The following is a 20,275-nucleotide window of genomic DNA, read 5'->3' as shown; positions in this document are numbered from 1 at the left end:
CTTTCCTGGATATTTTTTGCTCAGTTAATTGATCCTGAGATGACTTTCTTTCTATAAGAAACCAGTGAATGAATATGTTTTCTGTATGCAAAGCTTCTTTCTGACAAAGACTGAAAAAGGAAGTGTTCCAACAGCTACAGTAATCGGCTGTCACCATCTAGTTGCCATAGAAACATAGGCACTTGCTGGCATTAATTTAGCAGCTGGGCAGACTCCAAATGACTTTATTTTTGATTTGGCCAACTTTGAGCAAAGATTAGAAGAGTACTGAAAGGGCACCGAATAAAACATGATGTTTATTACACTTCAAATATAATCACACCTCTGTGCATTTCTTGAAATGATTTTGTTGTAAGAAATTAAGTTTTAGAGCGTTTTTAACTAAAACTGTTGAGTGTAGTCGGCCTGTTTTTTTTTATTTTTTTTTTTTTTAGGGAGAGAGTTTGAGTTATCAAACACAAATCAGAGGTTTTTCCTAAAGTGTTTACGAAGTGATAGCGAAAGATTTGTCTTTTCATATGTGACACCTTGTCTCATTAATGGTGACAGGCCTCAGGGTGACAGGTTTATGAAACATAATAATTAAGAGTAATTACAGGTAAAAACTGCTGACTTGTGCTGTTGCTTACCCGCAGAACATCTGGATGTTGTAGAGCGTTGGGTCATCCTCTAGAGGGGCCAGCTGTTGGAGGCACAGCTGCTCACATCCGCCGTTGAAGCCGTCAGAGCAGTCGATGCCAATGTGGTGGTCATAGCACCCAGTCCCATCCTTCATTGGACTCAGCCCTGGAGGGCACTGCAAGAGAAATAAGCATTTGTAAGTGTCTCAAGTCAATATTCTCAAATTCCTGTTTCATTAATAGACAGATTTCTAAAATATAAAAAGTTACCAAAGTAACACGTGTGGCTCACAGGTCAGGTACTCATTTGCAGACTTATATTCCAGTTTGAGAACACTGATGTAAATGTATGAAATTGTTTATTTAAAGTAGGTGAAAACTTCCACAGTACATGTCAAATGAATCAACATGAAAAGCAGTAGCTGAAATATAATAAATAACATGAATTAGCAAAACAATGAGAAAGATGAAAATGAATAATGCTCGAGCAGAGAGCTTTTTCTATTCACTATTTCATGAACAACAAATTAAGTAATCCATTAATAATTTCTTTAAATATTAGGCTTCCATACTTTTTAATTTTACAGGAGTGGCAGGGAGTACTGATCATATCGAACAAGAACATGCTGTTTAAGTGAAATTAATTTAATTCAACATATAATTCATTCTATTGTACTTTTTATACTAAGTGTTACTCTTTTACTTTTCAAGTGTTATAAATATGGTCTTGTAATTCAGAATTTAGCAATTTTGTTATCTCAAGACAGGCATGAAATAAAAACAAAAAGTTAATTGACTATTTAAGTTAAAAATTAGGCCACTTTTTAGATTATTTAAGACCATAGTGGGACTTATTAAAATTTAACATAAATATATTTTGAATAAAGAGGAAAACTCTAAAAGTAATGGTTATGTCCACGTCTTCAAAAACAAGCACACAATAATGTTAAAGTAGAGCAATCAATCAATCTGAGAAAATGCAGTAATCATTATTCATTGTTAACGTTCATTGTTTTGTTTTTCAATTACAAGCAAGCAAGCATCAGCAAAACAAAAAGTTCCTGAAACAGGATATGTCATTGGCAATACGAAGTTTTGAATCAGGTGGATCATAGGCCATCATTTTAAATCGTCATAGAATATGATCCTTGTGTAGCGCTTCAAAGGGGAAGTCAGAGTGTCTTACAGTAGTGGCGTTGTAGTCACTGCAAATAAACCTCATTTTCTTGCTTCATTGCTCAACTGAATTATATGAAATATGGACTTAAAGCATTTAGAATATGTTCAAAGTAATAGCAGATGCAAAAGGCATGGGCAGTTGTTTTAAAGAGCCTCATGCTTACCAATTATCCACTGTATTGCTAAAAGTACTTGCTTACCCATCCAAAACATTGAATTCAGGTGCTCCAAACACTTCCATGGTCACGAGTGTATAAAACCTTGCACCTTGGCAAGCAGATTGTTTCTGCAAACATTTGTAAAATAATGAGTCCCAGTAAGGAGCTCAGAGAATTCCAGCGTGGTACCATGATGGGATGTGCAATAGGATGCGCAACAACTTGTGAAGTATCCTCAAAACCAACTATTCCACAGTCAGCTCTGAGTGGCATTATAACAAAGTGAAAACGGTAGGGAATGACAGAAACTCAGCCATAGAGTGGTAGGTTTCAGAAAATCAAAGGGTGGTGTCAGAGGGTCTGACCCCCACCTCGCCGACTCTCTACAGAGTCAATAGGTACAGACCTTTAAACTTTAGGTAGATTAGAGAACTCTATTGAATGGGATTCCATGGTCAAGCAGCTGCATCAAGCCTTACATCCCCAAGTGCATTGCCAAATGTCAGAAGCACGCCACTGCAGGACTCTAGACTAGTGGAGATGTGTTCTGTGGAGTGACAAATCAAGGCTTTCTGGCTCAGTCTGGCAGTTGCTATGAAAACAACCCTTGCCTGACTGCATTTTATCAAGTGTAAGATTTGGTGAACACTAGATTGCTGGCGGGGGCTATTTTTCAGAAAATGGGCTTGGCTCTTTTCAGAAAGATAAACTAATGTTTCAGCATACCAAAATATTTTATAGAATTGGAATATAAATACAATTGTATGGAGCAGTCATGGCACTGACATTATCAGTTGGAAGATGACCCATTCCTGTTGAATCACGAAGGGACACCACAGCACAAAGCTAAAGCCACAAACACGACTGTTGGGTTAATGAGTTACTTTTAATAGTCCTTGGGTATAAGTGTGTGGATTCTGGGTTGTTTGTCCTCTGGGTCTCTGTACGACCCTGTGATGGACCTGTCCAGGGTGTACCCCACCTCTCACCCTGTGACCACTGGTGATGGGTACAGCCCCCATGACACTGTAAGGACAAACACATATAGACAATGGGTGGATGCATGAACCAAAGAATGGCTGAAGAAAAATAGAGTTACTAAGTTGGAATGAACAATGCACTGATCTAAATTTAAATGAATAGAAATGCTGTGAAGTTAAGATACACGTGTTTGGAAAAGGATGGTAAGACTCCTCCATAGAGAGTAAAAGATAAAACTGGCTGCAAACTGATTGTAAGGACACAATGTTTGCTGAATGTATACAATTTCTGTAAATGAAGCATATATATGTATTTTTCATTACTTTCAATATTTTTATTTTGGGATATAATTGTAATGTCTGATTTATCTTATTGTTGTGATGAGCTTATTTTAATTACTGAATTAAAATAAGTTGTCTAATTTTAATAGTGAATTCACTGTTTTTGGCTCTATTTTAACAGAAATACATCACATTGTAAAGGTTAAAAATATTTTAAACCCCACTGTTATCAATTAAGCTTTCCAATCAAAAGTAGTCTCATTTTTAAATCTATTAGGTTCACCCTCCAAATAACCCTTATTTGCATAGTATGTCTACTTTTAATAGCACAAGGAGACAGTGATACACTCCTTAGAGCACTCTAAGACTTTTTCCTCTGTAATGAAAATGAACAAAATGATTTCGTTTTCTTTTACTAGCAGAAATTAAAAATGTTTTTTTTTTTTTTTTTTACATCTTCTTGTTTAAAACACTATCGGCTCTGGAGTGAATCTATAAAGAAACTCTAAGACCTGAGTTCACCTCAGCTTTCCTCTCCTACAGCTTTGTTCAGATTTTCCCATGATGTTTTTTTATAGACCTGTCAAGTCGACTGCACATAATAGTTTCTGTCAGCTAATACTTCAAAGGCAACTTTGATGAAGTACACTTTAACAAGGTACCACTGCATTCACAATTGGGACTTGGTGATAGGATTTCTTCAAGCAACAAAGTATCTGTGCCGGCTCACTTTGTTATGCAGGCCTCCTGAATTCAGCACAAAGTTCAGGTGCCTCATTTGGCTTAATGAAGCTCACAGGTCTGTTGTAAAATCTTGTCTGATTTGCATTTCTGTCAAGGTGCAGTGTAATTTGTTCTTTTCCCACCAAACACAATAATGTTGGAACTTAAGTGGGGTTTACATTTTAAGCTTAAGGCAATGCAAGTGGCTAATTATTATTTTCAAAGAGCACAAACAACAAATAACTAAGGTACAGGGACAAACCTAATATTGTATCTTCAGAGGCTAAAATACAAGGAGTTTGCATGGTACATTCAGTTACAGACTCTTGAAATAAATCAAATTAAACACATTTTATGTTTCTGTTTAAACATTTCCAAAGATAATTATGATTTATGTACCATGACCTATAACCTAAAAAACAAAGAAACAAAGAAATCCAGAGTCACTGAAGGTTGTATCAATGCATTGATTATTATTATTATTATTATTATTATTATTATTATTATTATTATTATTATTATTATTATTATTATTATTATTATTATTATTATTATTATTATTATTATTATTATTATTTTAATCTTGCAATCTACATTGGCATATCTAACAGAGGTTTGACCATGTAACATCATGTCTCATCATGATTTGTCTTAGTGCACTACGGGCCCCAAAGTACCCATTGAGCATTGTTTAAATGCCACAGCCTGTGTCAGTATTGTTGCTGACCTTGTCTGTCGTTTTATGATCAGAGTTCCCATTGACCCATTTACAGCCTACACCATCAAGAAGCCGCGCGTATAATGTGGCAACGGAAGTACTGACTCACTGTTTTTTCAAGTTTTCAGGTTTCTAGTTTATTTATATAGAACATTTAAAAACAACTGCAAAGTTGACCAAATTGTAGTACAGAGATGCCAAAAAAACAAAAAATAAACAACAGAAAATTCAAGAACCCCAGAGAGAGCAAAAGAGAGAAAGAGAGAGACCCCCCCCCCCCCCCCCCCCAATTCTCTAATGCTGTATTAAGGCCAGAGAGTACAGATGGGTTTATGGAGTTTATTCCATTACCAAGGGGCTATTTTAGAGCCATTTTTTTGAATTTCAATAACTTATTTTTCATTGCCACAATATTTAATATGCTTTGTTGCTGGCTTTGAAATACTGCACTGTAGAAAAGGTAGACACAGTTCCAATATTTATCCACAACATATCTTTCTACACAGTGATTTATTTAAATTTTAGGTTACCGATGACAGGGTAAACAAGCTACCAGATCAACCCGGTCCTTGTTACTGTCTAGATCTAGAACAACAGTAATGGAACATTTTACTGATGCAAATATATTTTTTCTTCCAAACGATTGTTAGGGATCCCAAGGTTATGAGATTACCGGAAAAAAATCTCCGGGCCGTCAGCTCCTGCCTTCACTTACATCTCTGTTCCAGTCCCGGCCTGTCTCTCTGGTTTCATCATCCAACAGCCATCTCATTCAATAAAATCACAAAATACCAAGCTCTGTGTGTAGTATGTTCGGGTCATCAGAACAAATCATGACACCCTATGTTTTTGGCATGTGAAAAAAAGCAAATCACCATCATTAGTGCAATCAGAGCATCTGAATGCACTGCATAGTATAAGATTAAAAAATGATAGAATGGGATCATTACTACATTATTTATATAGCACTTACAAAAATCTTGCAACTGTGTGGCATCTCTAACTGAACACTTCAGTCAGAAAATCTTTAAACATGTCCATAAAAACAAAATCTGTGGTAGCCCAACTTAGCTGGAAATGAAATTACTGTAATATACTATCTGTACAAGGCAAATATTGTGATGGGGCATGGTTAATAAGAATTAACTCTCTTTAAATGAATTAAAGAAAGAAATGAAGCTCAGGGTTTTCTGCATGCACTTCATCAGCTGACTTGCATCAGCATTTTAGAACTGATCTCAACAAGAAAATGATTTTCATTTAATACACTTTGGAAATTCAATAACTACAAACAAAAAGTCTGTTTCCCAGATGTTCCATTTGTCAGCCCTTTAATTAAGCTGCATAGCAGTTTTTAAAGCATCAATATCAGTTTGTCTCTGACAGCCTTGTGGGGATATCTCAAACCGAACAGGTCTTCAGTTCCTCCTCACAGACCAACACCTATTTGGAACAACCCAAACATCCTTCAAAATAAAAGGGCTCTTAACTTTTCAACATGGAACAGTAAATCATCACTAAGAGGGCACATGTGAAGGAAGAAAAAATCTTACCCTTTAATTTTTTAGAAGATTCATATGACATTGATAAGAATAAATTCTTGAATATCACCAACTAAAGCATATTATCTAGTCCAAATTTAAGATTAAACCAATACACATATAGTTTTTGTAATAATTAGCTTCTTTAAACTTCAACCGGCAAACCTTTGTGTACATTTTACTCTCTAAAATGTATATAAAACTTTATGAAGTAGATTTACCAATCTCACTTCCTACCAGTAAATGTGACGTTAATTTCTCTACCAGTACTAATCTTAATTGTTGCTGCAATATTAGCAAGAATTATCTTTTTAGAATGACCCAAAATGCCAACCTCCAGTTTGTACAACATAAAACCCTTCGAGGAATGCACCACACAGTACAACAAATGTTCCAAACGAGTTCACTTATATTAACATGTCCAAACTGCACAACAAGACACTCCACAGTTATAGCCAGTCTGTCATTGTCATGTTTTTTTACTTCAACAAGTGGACACTAAGATGGCATACATGCAGTGATAAATTTGGAGACATGTCTAAACAGAATGAGGCTACAAGCTAAATAAGTGCTCCTTGTTTTTGCTCCTTTAATAAACTGATTTTGTCACTAAGCAACAGAATGTCATGGTCAATAAGTGATGTAAAGAGCACGTGAGATGTTGAATTTTTAAACACATCTGTGACAGGTTTTAAATTACTGGAATTCCTAAACACTGGATTGCTACTTGCCAGCTCCAGTTATTTTCTCATAAGTTCCTGACATGCGGGGACAGCAGTAGCTGATGGCTCAACGTTATCCACAGGCTAATAATTGTTCGCCTGTGGATAACCTGTGGATTGGTATCACTTGAGATTTCAACAGATTTCTTCTCTAATCCAGTGTCAATCCCTGATAATCTTCTGCACCAAACCACACTCCCTGTCTAAAATCTTGTCACTGCTCGGCTGTTTTGGTGACTGTAACTTTGGGTGAAATACAATGAAATAAGCAAACACCATGTTCCACTAGGAGTTGTATGTTAAAGCACATGGATTTACGTATCATTAGAAACCCTATAAATTAATCAAGAAGATGGAAGTCCTCGTTGTAGTTGTATACTGTAAAAAGTTAAAAAACTAGGTATGATTCAGAAAGCAGAAGGAACTTGAGGTGAAATGTCCATACTGTTACTTCCAACAATACAAGTAGCATCATGTAAGGCTTTCAAGGTCTGCTGAAAATAACAGCTTTCAGACTGGGGCAAAGTCTCCATCAATAACAAGCTGTTGTGTTCAATGTCTGCATTTCAGCCTAAAAGTCTGAAGTTATGTATTCATGGCAAGAAACCTTTCTAGTTCTTAAAACATCCCTAAAAGTGAAATGCCAGATGGATAGCTTCCTCTTATAGATGAATCAGACAAAACACAAATTTTGTTTGTCACATCTTTAAGAGGTCTCGAATGATACAAAGGTTCAGGATCAAAGTAAAATAGTCACATAAAAGCATGTCTCACCAAACAAAATCATGGAAAAAAACCTTTAGTAAAAGAGTTTCTATATTGATTTCTCCCCTCATTTATCTATTTCAGAACTTCACAGGAAATGATTGTGAATAAACCAATAGGCTTTTGTTTAGTTTTGTGAAATTTGAAGTATAGATTTTTGCAGGCTTCTGGAAAAAGGAAAATCAGTTTCCATTGAAAAGGTCTCTGCATATTAACCATCCACTGACACAAACAAGAGTCTTTAAAGATCAAATAAATCACCATTAATCTTAGATCATTTAATAAGCAGACAGTGAGTAAAAGTGCTGTCTGTTCTGCTTGGAAGAAGGTAGCAGTACAAAGCCTTCTCTGGAAAACCCCTTGAACCACCATGGCTTTTAATCCTGTTGCTTAATGGAGATAAATTCCTGCAGTGCTTTTCAGGCTTAAGGGAATCAGCTCTGTGCTATTGCCAAACAGCAACAAATCCCTTTGAGAGGAGTTGGATAATCTTTGGAGTTTTCAAAATCATCTGATAGCTAAGGTAAGAGCAAAGACAAAAACATTAAGGCAAAATTGTCTGAAAAGAAGTGGATGTAAATCCCTAAGAGGCTTTAACCAGAAAATCACAGAAGGTTTAGATTGAATATTTTAATAGGGGAAAAAAATCTATCTCGTTTATTTCAATTGTGTATGTATTTTAAATCTGTGTGTAAATTGTTTTACCCACTGTCCATATTTGCATTATGTAAACTTATTGAGGTCGGTTGCTCTGACATAGATATGTTTATAACATTAGTCTGCTTGTATTTCACGAAGTTGCAAATATTTAGTAACTAATGCAGATTAAAATAAATTAGAAATATAGTACAATTCAAAATTCAAGTAGCGGTAATCCCGTCCTTAATCTAAGTAAAACAAGTTTCATAATGCATAGGTGTTTGTGTTTTGGTTCTCATTTGTGTTGGCATTTAGACAATTTTAGTGCTAAAGCCATTAGGTTTGATCCATGGATCAGTCCATGTAAATGAATTAATTTGTGTTAAGAGTTACTTCTTTTTGTGTCCTGATTTTTGGCATTTTGGTTTAGGCTCTTATGCTAGTATTACTCTAAGATAAGAGTATTACTCTACAAACTATACAAATACAGGACTTACTCTATCCTGATCCAGGATCTACTCTATACGAGTAAATCCTGTGTTTACATTCAGTTTCTGCTGTGCCAATTATTCATCCTTCCATCAGTTCCCTGCTTAGATTCTCCCCCAGCTGTTGCACAATCTGTTGATTGTACTCACCTGGTTTCTGTATCACTTATTACTCCTTCTCTATAGTTATTTTCCAGTTTCTTTGGGTGTTTTCATACCTGTGGTTTGTGGTTAGTTGATAAGGCTGTTAACTTGCAATATTTCCTGGTGGTCCGGTTTCTTTTAACAGAGAAAACTCCTAGCGACCCAAAACGCGTCATTACAAACTACACGGGAATGTTTAGTCCTTGTAATGGTAATTTTTTTGGTACCGTAAAGAAGCTCACCCTTCAGATGGTATCAGTAAAACTTTAATTGATGTTACGCATGGGTGTAATAAACAGTAATAGAGGTTGCAAACTAGTATGTACCAAACATGTACCAAAGGTTTTCAAGAATTTGTTTCTGTCGAGCAACTTGTAATTGTTCCCTCATGTCAACGAGTATTGGTGATGTTAAATGCAAGCTTAGAAATGTTGAGAAAGAAAATCATTTCTATGCACGTTATGGGGATATCCAGTAAGACATCAACAGCAGAAACAGCTGATCAGTCATATGAGGAAAATGTACATTTTGTCACAACTTACACACAGCAAATGTCCAATTTAATCTAGTCTTCCTTTTTTGTCTAACTCACTGGCAAAACATAATACAAGACGTTTAATTTATTTCTTCAACATATATGTAATTATTAGATTAATAGCTTTAGAAAGATGTATTCTGTTTTATGCTACTGCACTCCTCCTGGGACCAACATATTCAAGTTATTCATAACTCAAATTTTATATTGAAGTTTTCTAGTAATTAGAATAAGTAAAGGTTTTAAATGGCATGCTAACTGATATATCTATACCTATGAAACATTTCTAAATATTTTTTCAAAACCATCAACTATATTTTTTTAGCCCTGTAGTTAAATGTGCTCTACTTTTTCAAAGTGAAACTTGTCTCAAGATGATGTATAGGGCTTTGTCAAAGGTTATCTAAGAAAACTCTATTTGTCATTTGACTCTTCTGGGAAACTGTAAGCAAAGTGCAAACATTAAATAATGGAAAGAAGAAGAGATCAAACAGATGCATGTTGAATTCAGCTGAGTTTTGATTTCTTTTTTATGAGAGTTCACACTTTCTTTTATGACCCAGAAAAATCTAGTTATAATGGGCATAGGTTGAAAAGGAAGCAATGTGTGGAAATAAACATGTCTTATGTATAGTTTTTCATTAAATTACTTCTTAATATCTACTTTTAGTTTTAGGTTTACTGAACTAATGAAACAGCGTTCGTTTTCCCCTTAGTGTTATATGGTTCGTGAATTTAGCTTACCAGACTTTTAAACATAATTATCTGAAGTCAAGATTGGCTGACAATTTGCAGATTGTACCTTGCTATTAAAGATTTTACAGCACTGTTTGTGCCCTGAAAACCAAGAAAAGGACCCTCACAGCTGGCTGTGCCTAATTGAGGTAACAATCACAGAAGCATAGATTTTGATACTGATATTGACTTAATTGCCACGGTGTCTAGTGTGTTGCCAATTCTACTATATTATGCTCCACTAAATTATTGATCAAAGATTTAGTTCAGTTCCTATCAGAGGAGGAATCTTCAGTTAAAGTTCAAATGAGAACAGCGTGTTTAATTTAACACTCTCCTTTATGCACCGCATATTCTCCTCAGTTCTTTCTTACATGTAATTATTGCAACTTCAAAATGCAACAATAATGTAGAATTTCCTGTCAGACACTTGGGAGTAGAATTGGGATAACATAGCTTTGAAAATTGGTTTAACACAAAAGTATACCATGTCTTTCCGGTTAAAACACATTATAAATAAATATAAATAATTGGCATACAATTCTAAAATGTAAAAAAGGAAACTACATTTTTCTCTGTACCCAATTTATAATAAACACAATACGAACCAACAGCAGATAAGGTTCTTGACCAACCATCTATAATTAAACACAAAATCCGGAAAAACCCTGCGACCCGAGGAGACCCAACATCAGTAGTGGCAATCTAATGTGCTCCTTTAGTCCCTCTTTAGGGCTGAGCTCTAGTTGTACATTTGCCAAGTATTGACTCCTTTCAACAATGCTTAGTATCCCAAAGTGCGATCCCAGCCGAGATTGGTCTCTGCTGCCAAAGGGGTAGTTCAGCAATACAAAGTGCAATGACAGAGTACTTTAGCCAGCAGCACTGAGCCTGGTGCAGTTCAGAATTATTACAAAGGACTTGGCTGTTCAGAGAGGCGTGATGTGCGTCTTGGCATTATTTAGTGTTGTATGCAATGTTGAATTTTGAGTCCAGTTTAAACTCACATCCTGTGAATGCGCTGTGGGAGCATTGTTATTGCCCACATAGAGCAACAACAAAGCAAGATGCCCGTGGTGAAAAAAAAAATACTTTTTCCAATAGTGGAAAGAAAGACATTGTCTGCTGTAAAAGACCCCTTTGTGTTGCCATGTGTAAAGGTGTGTCCTAGTTTTTAGAATTGTGACAAACAGGGTGTTGTAATTTGCAGGAAAGTGCAGAGTTCTGAAGACTAAGCCAGTTTTAGAAAAGAGTACAACCCAAGGTTTCTGATAAAGTATTGACAAAATAGGTAAACATAGGCAGTCTATTATTAGAGGAACAGTTCTATCTGGAGCACAAACAAGCATATGGCCCTAATACTCCCTAAATACTAGATTAAAACAGTGCTACAGTTAACAATGAAACTAAACATAGCTGATAAAAAAACTAAGTTGAGTAGGTCTTCTGGACAGGTTCTTTGTTGAAACATTTTGTCTCTTCTCAAAGAGGCTTCTTCAGTCTGAGGAGTACAGAACAGGTTTTTGTTGTTTGTTTGTTTTTACTGTGTTTTTATTTAGTTTTCAGTTTTTTTGTTGTTGTTTTATTAACTACAAAATATATTTATAAAGGACAAACTCCAGCATGAACAGAATAAATATGACGAAGCTCTTGTTTTCTACACATTCAGAAATGCTATCTAACTGCTGTGAAAATAAACAAACATGACTGAACGTAAAATAAACCAGTTCGGGTTCCTTTCCATTCATTTCTGTTTTGTGTGTATTCAAAGTTACAATAATCTTTATTCAGGCGGACATGTAAAGGGCAGTGCGACTAACATCGTAGAGAGCATACATTACCTTAAAAAACTGACCTAGTCATTTCCGTCATCTTTTAGGTACACCCAGCATGTGACTGTGCTGCTGCTTACAATCCTAACAGAGTGCTTAGATCCTGTTCTGTAACTTTAGGTATTTCCATACCTAGCTCAGCTTTCTAAAACTTTGAAAAACCTTTATAACCCAGCAAATATTTCATCAAAGCAGATTCTCTATCCACCAAATGACTTGAGCCAAACCCCTCTAACATATTTACTGTCCACACACTCAGGAGGTTCTTGTCACACACAGAGGCATGACAACATAGTTGGTTCTCTCTTAAAGTTAAAGACATGAAAGTTTTAGAATTTGGAAGCAATTAAAACATTGACAGATTATTGCAGTCACCACATTGACAAAACAAAGCAAATCAAAGAAAACCAAAAACAAGCGTCATGACAAAATGCATGTATTGGGTTTAAATTGTGTCCCAATATTTGCTGACAAAGTCAGATGATTTTGGTTTCAGAACTGTATATATTAGCCATATAAAGAAACATGCTGGATAAGTAACATAATTTTACTCAATAAAATACAGAGTTTTGTCAAAATCAAATTCCTTTTAGTTTTCTGCAGCACTAACCAGTCTGAATTTTGCTTTCTCTGATACAAGAACCTGCGATAGACTGGCGACCTGTCCAGGGTGTACCCCGCCTCTCGCTCACTGAATGCTGGAGATAGGCACCAGCACCCGTCGTGACCCCACGAGGGACAAGCGTGACAGATAATGGATGGATGGATGGATAGATGATAGAAGAACTGCCAGTAAACTATTTAACTGTTTGAGGGAGCATTAATAAAAAAAGGCACTACAGACTTTATGTTGGAAGCATTTTCACATAAACTGTAAATTGGGGCATGCACAATCTCCTAAATGTAGCAGCATCAAGTTAAATCTAGAAGAGCACAGAGACTTCTCTTAGAAGCATAATTTGGAAAGAACCCCCCAGTCAAAATCTCCTTAAACATCTGGCTTTATCAACTAAGGTCAAACACACCAAGATGCAAAACCTTTGTATTTGTTTTTTCTGTAGATTGGAAAAATTTATCAAGGGAACTAAACTACAGATCTTTGAAACAAACAAATTCAGTTTGAGCCCCCTCATTGCTAACTCTGCAATTTAATTTATTATAATCTAGAACAAACAAATCTCACTGAGGGATTACATACAAAGATGGGAATCCTATTATCTTGTGTAAATGAGGCATAAAAAGATAACCCCTCCCTGTAGCTTTTGTTTGTACCTTTTCCCTTGGTGGGTGAATCATTTTGGCATTGCTCATGTGAAAAGGGGATCATACATCTGTGGCTGTTTGAACTGACTGTGCATGAGAAGAGGGACAGTCACTGATGCTTGAGGTGGCTCTGCAGTAGAAAAAAAAAAAAAGCAACGAGAAAAAAATAAGCTTGATGCTTTCAGGACGGAGCAACCACCGGCGAGAAAACAATGAATTTTATCGTGTATGCTATTGGGTTTTCATGGCTAACTGTCTAGACCAGGCTCTACCTTAGCAGTTACATGTGATTACTTTGAACAGCTCAAACAGCACTGTCCAATCCATCTCCTATAAATGGAAACAGTATAACCCAACCGCAAACCTACTAAGACATGGCAATTCTCCTACAGTGACAGGCCCGCTAAGAGGAGCATTAGCACTCAGATCCATGGTAACGCTCGAGAAGCTGCACAGTGCCACTGTTTAGGTGGGAAAACTGTAGACAGGACCAGTATTAGCCTTGCACTTGATAAGTCGGGCTTTAATCGAAGAGTAGCAAGAAGAAAGCCATTGTTGAAAGCAGGTCAGAAACGTCGGTGGAAGTGTTGGAGACAACACTTCTTGTTGTCTCCAAACAACAGAGCTTAAAATGAACACAAAACACAGAGGTGGCAACAAAACGGCATTTGCTCTCTTTGAATATTGCTGCAGTTTTATGTGTCAATTTGAACCCATGCTCACAAACACAAACTTTATTCAAGGATCTTGGACGGCGTACACGTATCCTCCATCTCCATCTTGGTGGCAATCTGTTCTGTCAACATCATCCTTGTTTTTTCGCCATTTTGTAGGGGAGACAAGTGACAAGATGAAACTAATTAATCTCACAATCATCCTGTGATTATTACACTCTCACTTCCACAGGCGTCACACGCTGCTTCTCCCCAGGAGTGGAATACATCAGAGAGACGAGCGGGTCGGCCGGTCCTCTCCCACCGCCTCCATCAGCCGACTTTCACACAAGAGAAGATATTAAAACGCAGACAGGACAGCTACCGGCAGCACCAAATCAGACAAGGTGTTAATTGATTAGGGTGGAATCGCATTGCTGGGGCGCAACCAGTTTACCGCCCTGATTAGACAGATGAGAAGCTCATTTATAAGCTCAACAGTCACAAGATAATTAGTAAAAGCGACGCTAATGTATGCAACGGAGGCTGAAAGTGTGCTCAATGCGGTGTTGGACAGGAGTGGGATGTGTGTCTGTGGGTGAAGAGCAACAGTTTTGCTCTCTCGGTGCCATGTAAGTAAATGAGGAAATAATGATGCATCTTGCTCAAAGACAACACCAATAAATCCACAACCTGTGATAAGGACAGGAGCTCAATCCGTCAAAAGGGATTCAAACGCTATAGACACATCCCAAACTCAGGTTGATGCAGTATAAGTGACTACATTGATAAACCATCTTTCAGACATTACCGGATCCCTCCATCTCTTCCATGATAGATATTTGTTTACATCCAAGGCCAGCGTTGCATAAATAACAGAGCAGGGGGAATTTGTGCTGCCTCTTCCATTCAATCTGTTCTTGCAATCTCTGTGTAATTAGCATTTGATTTACTAAGGCAGCAACAGCAGGGCCAGGAACCGACTTCCAGACAGGTTTAGCAAATGAAGGCAAACTCGGAGGAACGCGGCTGAAATCAATAAGCTTTAAAAGGGATAATGAGGATTTGCAACGTAAAATATACAAAAGAAACAGAACAGAAATGGAGAAACGTATTTTGCTAAGATAATAATTTAGCAACAAAGTGCTGCTGTGTGGGAACAGTGATGTAGAGAAAATCTGTATTGCAGTTTTGTTGAAAGAAGAAAACTGACACAAAGCAGAAGTGGGATGTCAGAAAAAAAGCAACGTTTGGCTAAAAGGTGTGAAAGAGCCGAGGCCCTCAGGGCACGAGGTCCAGAGGCTAAAGGATGGCAAACCTTTGAAAAAGTAGTGAATAATATGGTTTTAGTGAGAGGTAGCTCTTTGAAAAAACATTACGTAGCCTCTGTTCTGGTTATGCTGCTGTCTCACCGTGCCTTGTCACGTCATATATGTAGGCACATGTAAAAACCTGTTTTACTTGGATCCATTTTACCTTATATTGTTTTTAATCTTGGAAACTATGAACAGTAAAGGTTTTTTAGTACACAGTCAGAGGTAATGGTGTATTTTATATTTTCTATCTTAATGTTGTCGGTTGTTCTTGGCATCGCACTGTATTGTTTTGTATGTAATTGCAATGTATTGCTCTGTTGAGGGTGACTCTGCCTCCTGAGAGACTAGAAATGGAAATTAGCACTGGCTATAATCTCGCATGTTTACTTTGTGTTCATTAATATGCGTCGTCCCTTTATAAATAAATATATAGAAATACAAAATTGGTAACCTGGAATTGCACAGACCTTAAAGTGGTGAGAATGGTAAAGACCACTTCACATCCAAAAGCAGCAAGGGACAGCCGGAGCTCTTGGAGATTGCAGAAAGAGACCCCAACCCACCCTGCAGGCCTCAGTAAGTGCAGGCTAGCCTTTCCAGCCAGACTGGCTTAGGCCATGTGTATTCAATACATCTGAAGTTATCCGATTGGTTCAAACCTGTTTCCGCTGACCCTGTTAGACCTGCCTTTGAAATCTGCCGCTACCGGCAAATTTCCGGACCGATATGCCGTGTTTACGCCCTAAGTCAGTCTGGCTTGTCAGGCTAGGTGCGCCGAGTCCCTCAATTTCTAGTCGCCTATTCCAAGATGGGACTGACAGCAAACCAATTCTACAGCAATTTTACAGCAACAATGGTTAATTGGAGTTTTTCTTCTTGTTTTTAATTTCTTTATTTGTCTTAAAATCATTTCAGATAAACCAATTTTAAATTACTCCAGTTGGTTTTAATTAACATAAATTCACATCAAAACATTAAAAAGCACCTGAGAATGTCTTAGACTTAGACTTAGACTTTCTTTATTGTCATTTTGTATACACAGAGTGCATACAGAACGAAATTTCGTTTTCGAATGTATAGCCTAGTGTGGCTTAAAGAAAGAAAATAGAGACATTTACAAAAAAATGTCCCTTCTTTTCAAATAACATTGCCTCAAGCTGCAAATATAGAGAAAAGGGATATTCAAAAGCCACAAACAAATCCCTTTGTGCTCTCATAGCTGCTGATTCTATATTGTTTAATATACAATCCAGCCTCTTGTAAGTGTAAAATGTTGGATTAATACTTTGGTTTAAATTCTGAATACGCCAGACTTCTAGTTGAGCTTAGGGAACATTCAGAAGGATTCTGAAGTGAAAACAGAGACATCAGTAATAAATACACAGACTCCCTAGTGGTATTTTTGCAACGGTTTCAGAACCATTAGAGTACCGCATGCACACAGAAATTAAAAATATTACAGGACAGTACGTAATTAACAGGATATAAAAGAAAAGAAAAGCTTCTTGACACCTCAAAGTGTTGGAGAGAAATCTTTTCACCATTTCTCTTTAGATCCTTATGAGACTAATTTCAGAGGAAAGAAAATGGATTTTTTTTCCCCCGATGCTTTTGGCAGGGATTTGCAACACGCTGCAACATAAAGGAGCGTCTCTTGGATAGATGGATGGCAAATGTGAGATGTTGTTTAAAGTCATCCTGTAATTATGCATTAAGGAATAATGTCACAACAAAATGTGAGGACTGTTTCATGCTTTCCCACACCAGGGAAAAGCATGAAAAAGTGTCTCAACCGGGCAAAACAGATTCAAATGCTTACGAGACTTCAAAGCCTTGGCTAAAAATATCCACTCTGTTATTTTCTTGTGTAAGATGAAAATTGGATGGGTATTGAACCGCCGACATTTAGGTGCAATGCCACTGCAACATACAGGATTTCTTTAACCAAATCTTTCAGACGCATTTAAACTTACGTTGACCTCAGCGTGTGTGTGTGCAGCTGTACTGATGCAGAGGCAGATAAATTGATGGCACCCCTGGTGAATAAGTGTAAAACACATATTGAAGTAGGATAATCCATTATTAAAAATGGTAGAAATTCCAACCTTTGAGAGCATTTCTTTAGTTATTGAAAACGTTCGGGTCCATCCATCCATTCATTTTCCTACACGCTTATCCCTGTTGGGGTCGCGAGGGGTGCTGGTACCTATCTCCAGCTGTCAATGGACGAGAGGCGGGGTACACCCTGGACAGGTCGCCAGTCTGTGGCTAGGCAACGTTCGGGTCATTTTCTTTAATAATTATTTATACTTTGGTTCTTATGTTGATTTTAGGAACTTTCCTTGACTTCCTGTGTCTTGTTTAAATGAAAAAGACGTGACAATGGCATGTTTCCCTTCGCAAAAAGTGTTCACCAAGTCTAGAAAGCATTAAATGGTGTCTACATGCTGACCAATTTTGTGAGAGTGATTTCAGGGAAAAAAATCTTTGTCCAAAGAAGAAGAAAAAAAAAACCCACAAATGTAACCATGCAAAGGATGAATATTTGGAGAAGCACGTTATGGCCGCTGCTTAGCACGGCTGAGGATCTGTGGGACTGCCTAAAACATTTATGTCGCACACCTGTACCAGGGCTTCAAACAAATCTGTCAGATTCTGTATTTCACGTAAGGAATCGGTTAAGGAAAACATTACAGGAATGGTTATGTTGCTCAACAAATAGAGGAAGTTACAAATGACTCCATGAACACAAGTCTGTCTTCCCACATCCTCTCTGCTAGACTTCAGAGAATAATTTCTCCTTATGGGCAGGCTTGTGAAAGGCAACAGGAAATAAACAGGGGGATTTAATAAACTGTTTTTATTGAAATTAACTCCAGCACTTAGCTTTCAAAAAGTACATAGACTTATTCATGTGGGTTAAAACAATGTAAAAAAAAAAAAAGGTATTAGAGATGCTTCTTTAATTCATCAACGTAGCAGCTGAACAGCTAAAAGCCAAAGTCGGCTTTTGGTTCTTTTAAAACAAAATGGGTATGGAAGCTGGATTTTCAAGCAGACTTCATGCTTAATCTTGAACAAAAACATATGCACGTGCTGTGAAAAGACAAAGTTGTCTCATTCATTGTCACTGGAGGTTTGAAATGTAGAGATGGTTCATTCACTCAGGGTTGCAATAATGTGTGAAATGCACATTTTAAAAAAAGTTAGAGTAACATATTTTTCATAGTTGCTGTCTTTAAATAAAGAATGTGGAATATTTTTGGTGGAGTTTGGAATCTGGTCAACAAAAAAAAAGGGTTTAAATACGTTAATGCCAGCAATTTCTTTATTCCACTGCCTGTTAAGAAAGATACGAGTAATTTTTGACACGGCATCTGCTTTATTAAAATGTAAATGAAAACAGTTTTTTTGTCACAACTTATTCTTATGTTATGTGCATTTATTATCTTTTAAGGTTGCTTATCAGTCATAAACTTTTCGACTCAATGACAAATAATTTTAAATTTCAGTCTTTCAAGGATAGAAATAATTTAGTGTGATTTATGCTTTCAAGAACACAAAACACAAGAAACAGAGTTTAAGAAAGCTCAACAAATATCAATATACTCCCAAGGTCCAGCACCAATCCAGAGGCCTACATAAAAGAGAAATTAAATGAAAATCTACGTCTAAAGTTTTTACTCTTTTATCCCTGCTCTTCGCATGGTAGTATAGCAGTTAGAAAATGTGGGGGCAGATAAATGTAACTACTTTGCAGGAGCAAAACGTTAATCCGTTTCTGTCTGTGCTTCCTATTCTGAAACTAAAAGCACAATCAGATCTGCTCGTGAATCAGCCTCACAGAGAAAACTGTCTCAGTTAGTGTTGACACACCTTCCCTATGTTTAAATGATTAATTATGCACGCATTTAAGGGAAAGCCCCAGAAATGTATTTATATGGATGTTAATCACAGCCAGAGTCATTTGCTTGTCATTCTTTGAAAACCAAAGCTGTTTGCTTGATTTAGATTTAGTGGGAATTGTTGCATCTGAAGACTGGGTTAGGTTTAGCACAGAAGATGAAATGGGGAAATTACTAAGCAGTTTCTCTGCGGGCTTTTTCACAAAGCAGGTCAGGAATGATACAGAAACTAGAATGTATCCTGTCTTCCAGTTAAGTGTACCTCATATTTTTTTTTTATTATTGTCTCATAAAATAATTTTCTAAACTCTCAATATAATCATTATGTCTGATGAATGATACAATAAATTCTTGAGATGTTTAATTTAACAAAGAGATTCCAAATGAAGGGGCTCCAAAAAGATGGATAGAGATAGTCAAGAAAGATAGTCAAATAACTTTTTTTTTCTTCGTTAAATGAAAATAAACAGGAGGCAACTATATGGTATTTTAATATATGATATTAGTATAACCAACAAATGATAATCTTAACATCTAATACAGTTGTAACGTTAATGAATATTTTCCACCTAAAAAATCAGTTGAAGAGATACATTATTCCACTGTTTCATAGAGTTAGTAATGACTTTTTTATTATTAAACCTCTATTTATACAGGTAGTCTCTTTGAGACACGAGTTCTCATTTACAAGAGACATCTGTTAGGACATGTAAACACTCGCACTGATTTGGAAACAATTGCCATGATGGTGATAGTAAAGCTCACAGCGGCAAAGAAGACAGGAAAGCAATGTTCAAACAAGATGTTAATCATGTTAGTGAAGTTATTTCAAGGTAACCACAGACAAATCAACATTAAAGGCCAAGTTTAAAGACCAACTTATCTCCAATTTAAAAGATGTGTTAATAACAGCTGACCACCGTAGGTGTTTTTCTGTTGCCATTGAACAAACCATGGCAAGAAACAGTGAAATTTCTGTATTAGGAGTACAAATGTTACTACTATTACAAGCTTTGTTCAAAATCCGACTTCTGTTAGCGTATCATAGCGAACAAAGACTCGACTTTTGCAACCAGT

The 20,275-nt window shown here is 36.6% G+C and overlaps 1 protein-coding gene across 1 annotated transcript in view; it reads right to left on the bottom strand.

The window, feature by feature from the left end:
- Window positions 1-629: 629 nt before the first annotated feature.
- The window catches only part of LOC105915569 (astrotactin-1-like), a gene marked incomplete at its 3' end in the record, with an annotated part of 126,542 nt that continues 106,896 nt past the window's right edge, over window positions 630-20,275 (bottom strand). The window contains 1 exon segment of the mRNA XM_036130142.1: window positions 630-796. Within this exon segment, the coding sequence (XP_035986035.1) occupies window positions 630-796 (167 nt within the window).

This window comes from Fundulus heteroclitus, unplaced genomic scaffold, assembly GCF_011125445.2.
Source record: "Fundulus heteroclitus isolate FHET01 unplaced genomic scaffold, MU-UCD_Fhet_4.1 scaffold_281, whole genome shotgun sequence".
NCBI lineage: Eukaryota > Metazoa > Chordata > Actinopteri > Cyprinodontiformes > Fundulidae > Fundulus > Fundulus heteroclitus.
The sequence above is the reverse complement of the archived record's forward strand: the minus strand, read 5'-3'. Positions and strand labels throughout refer to the sequence as shown.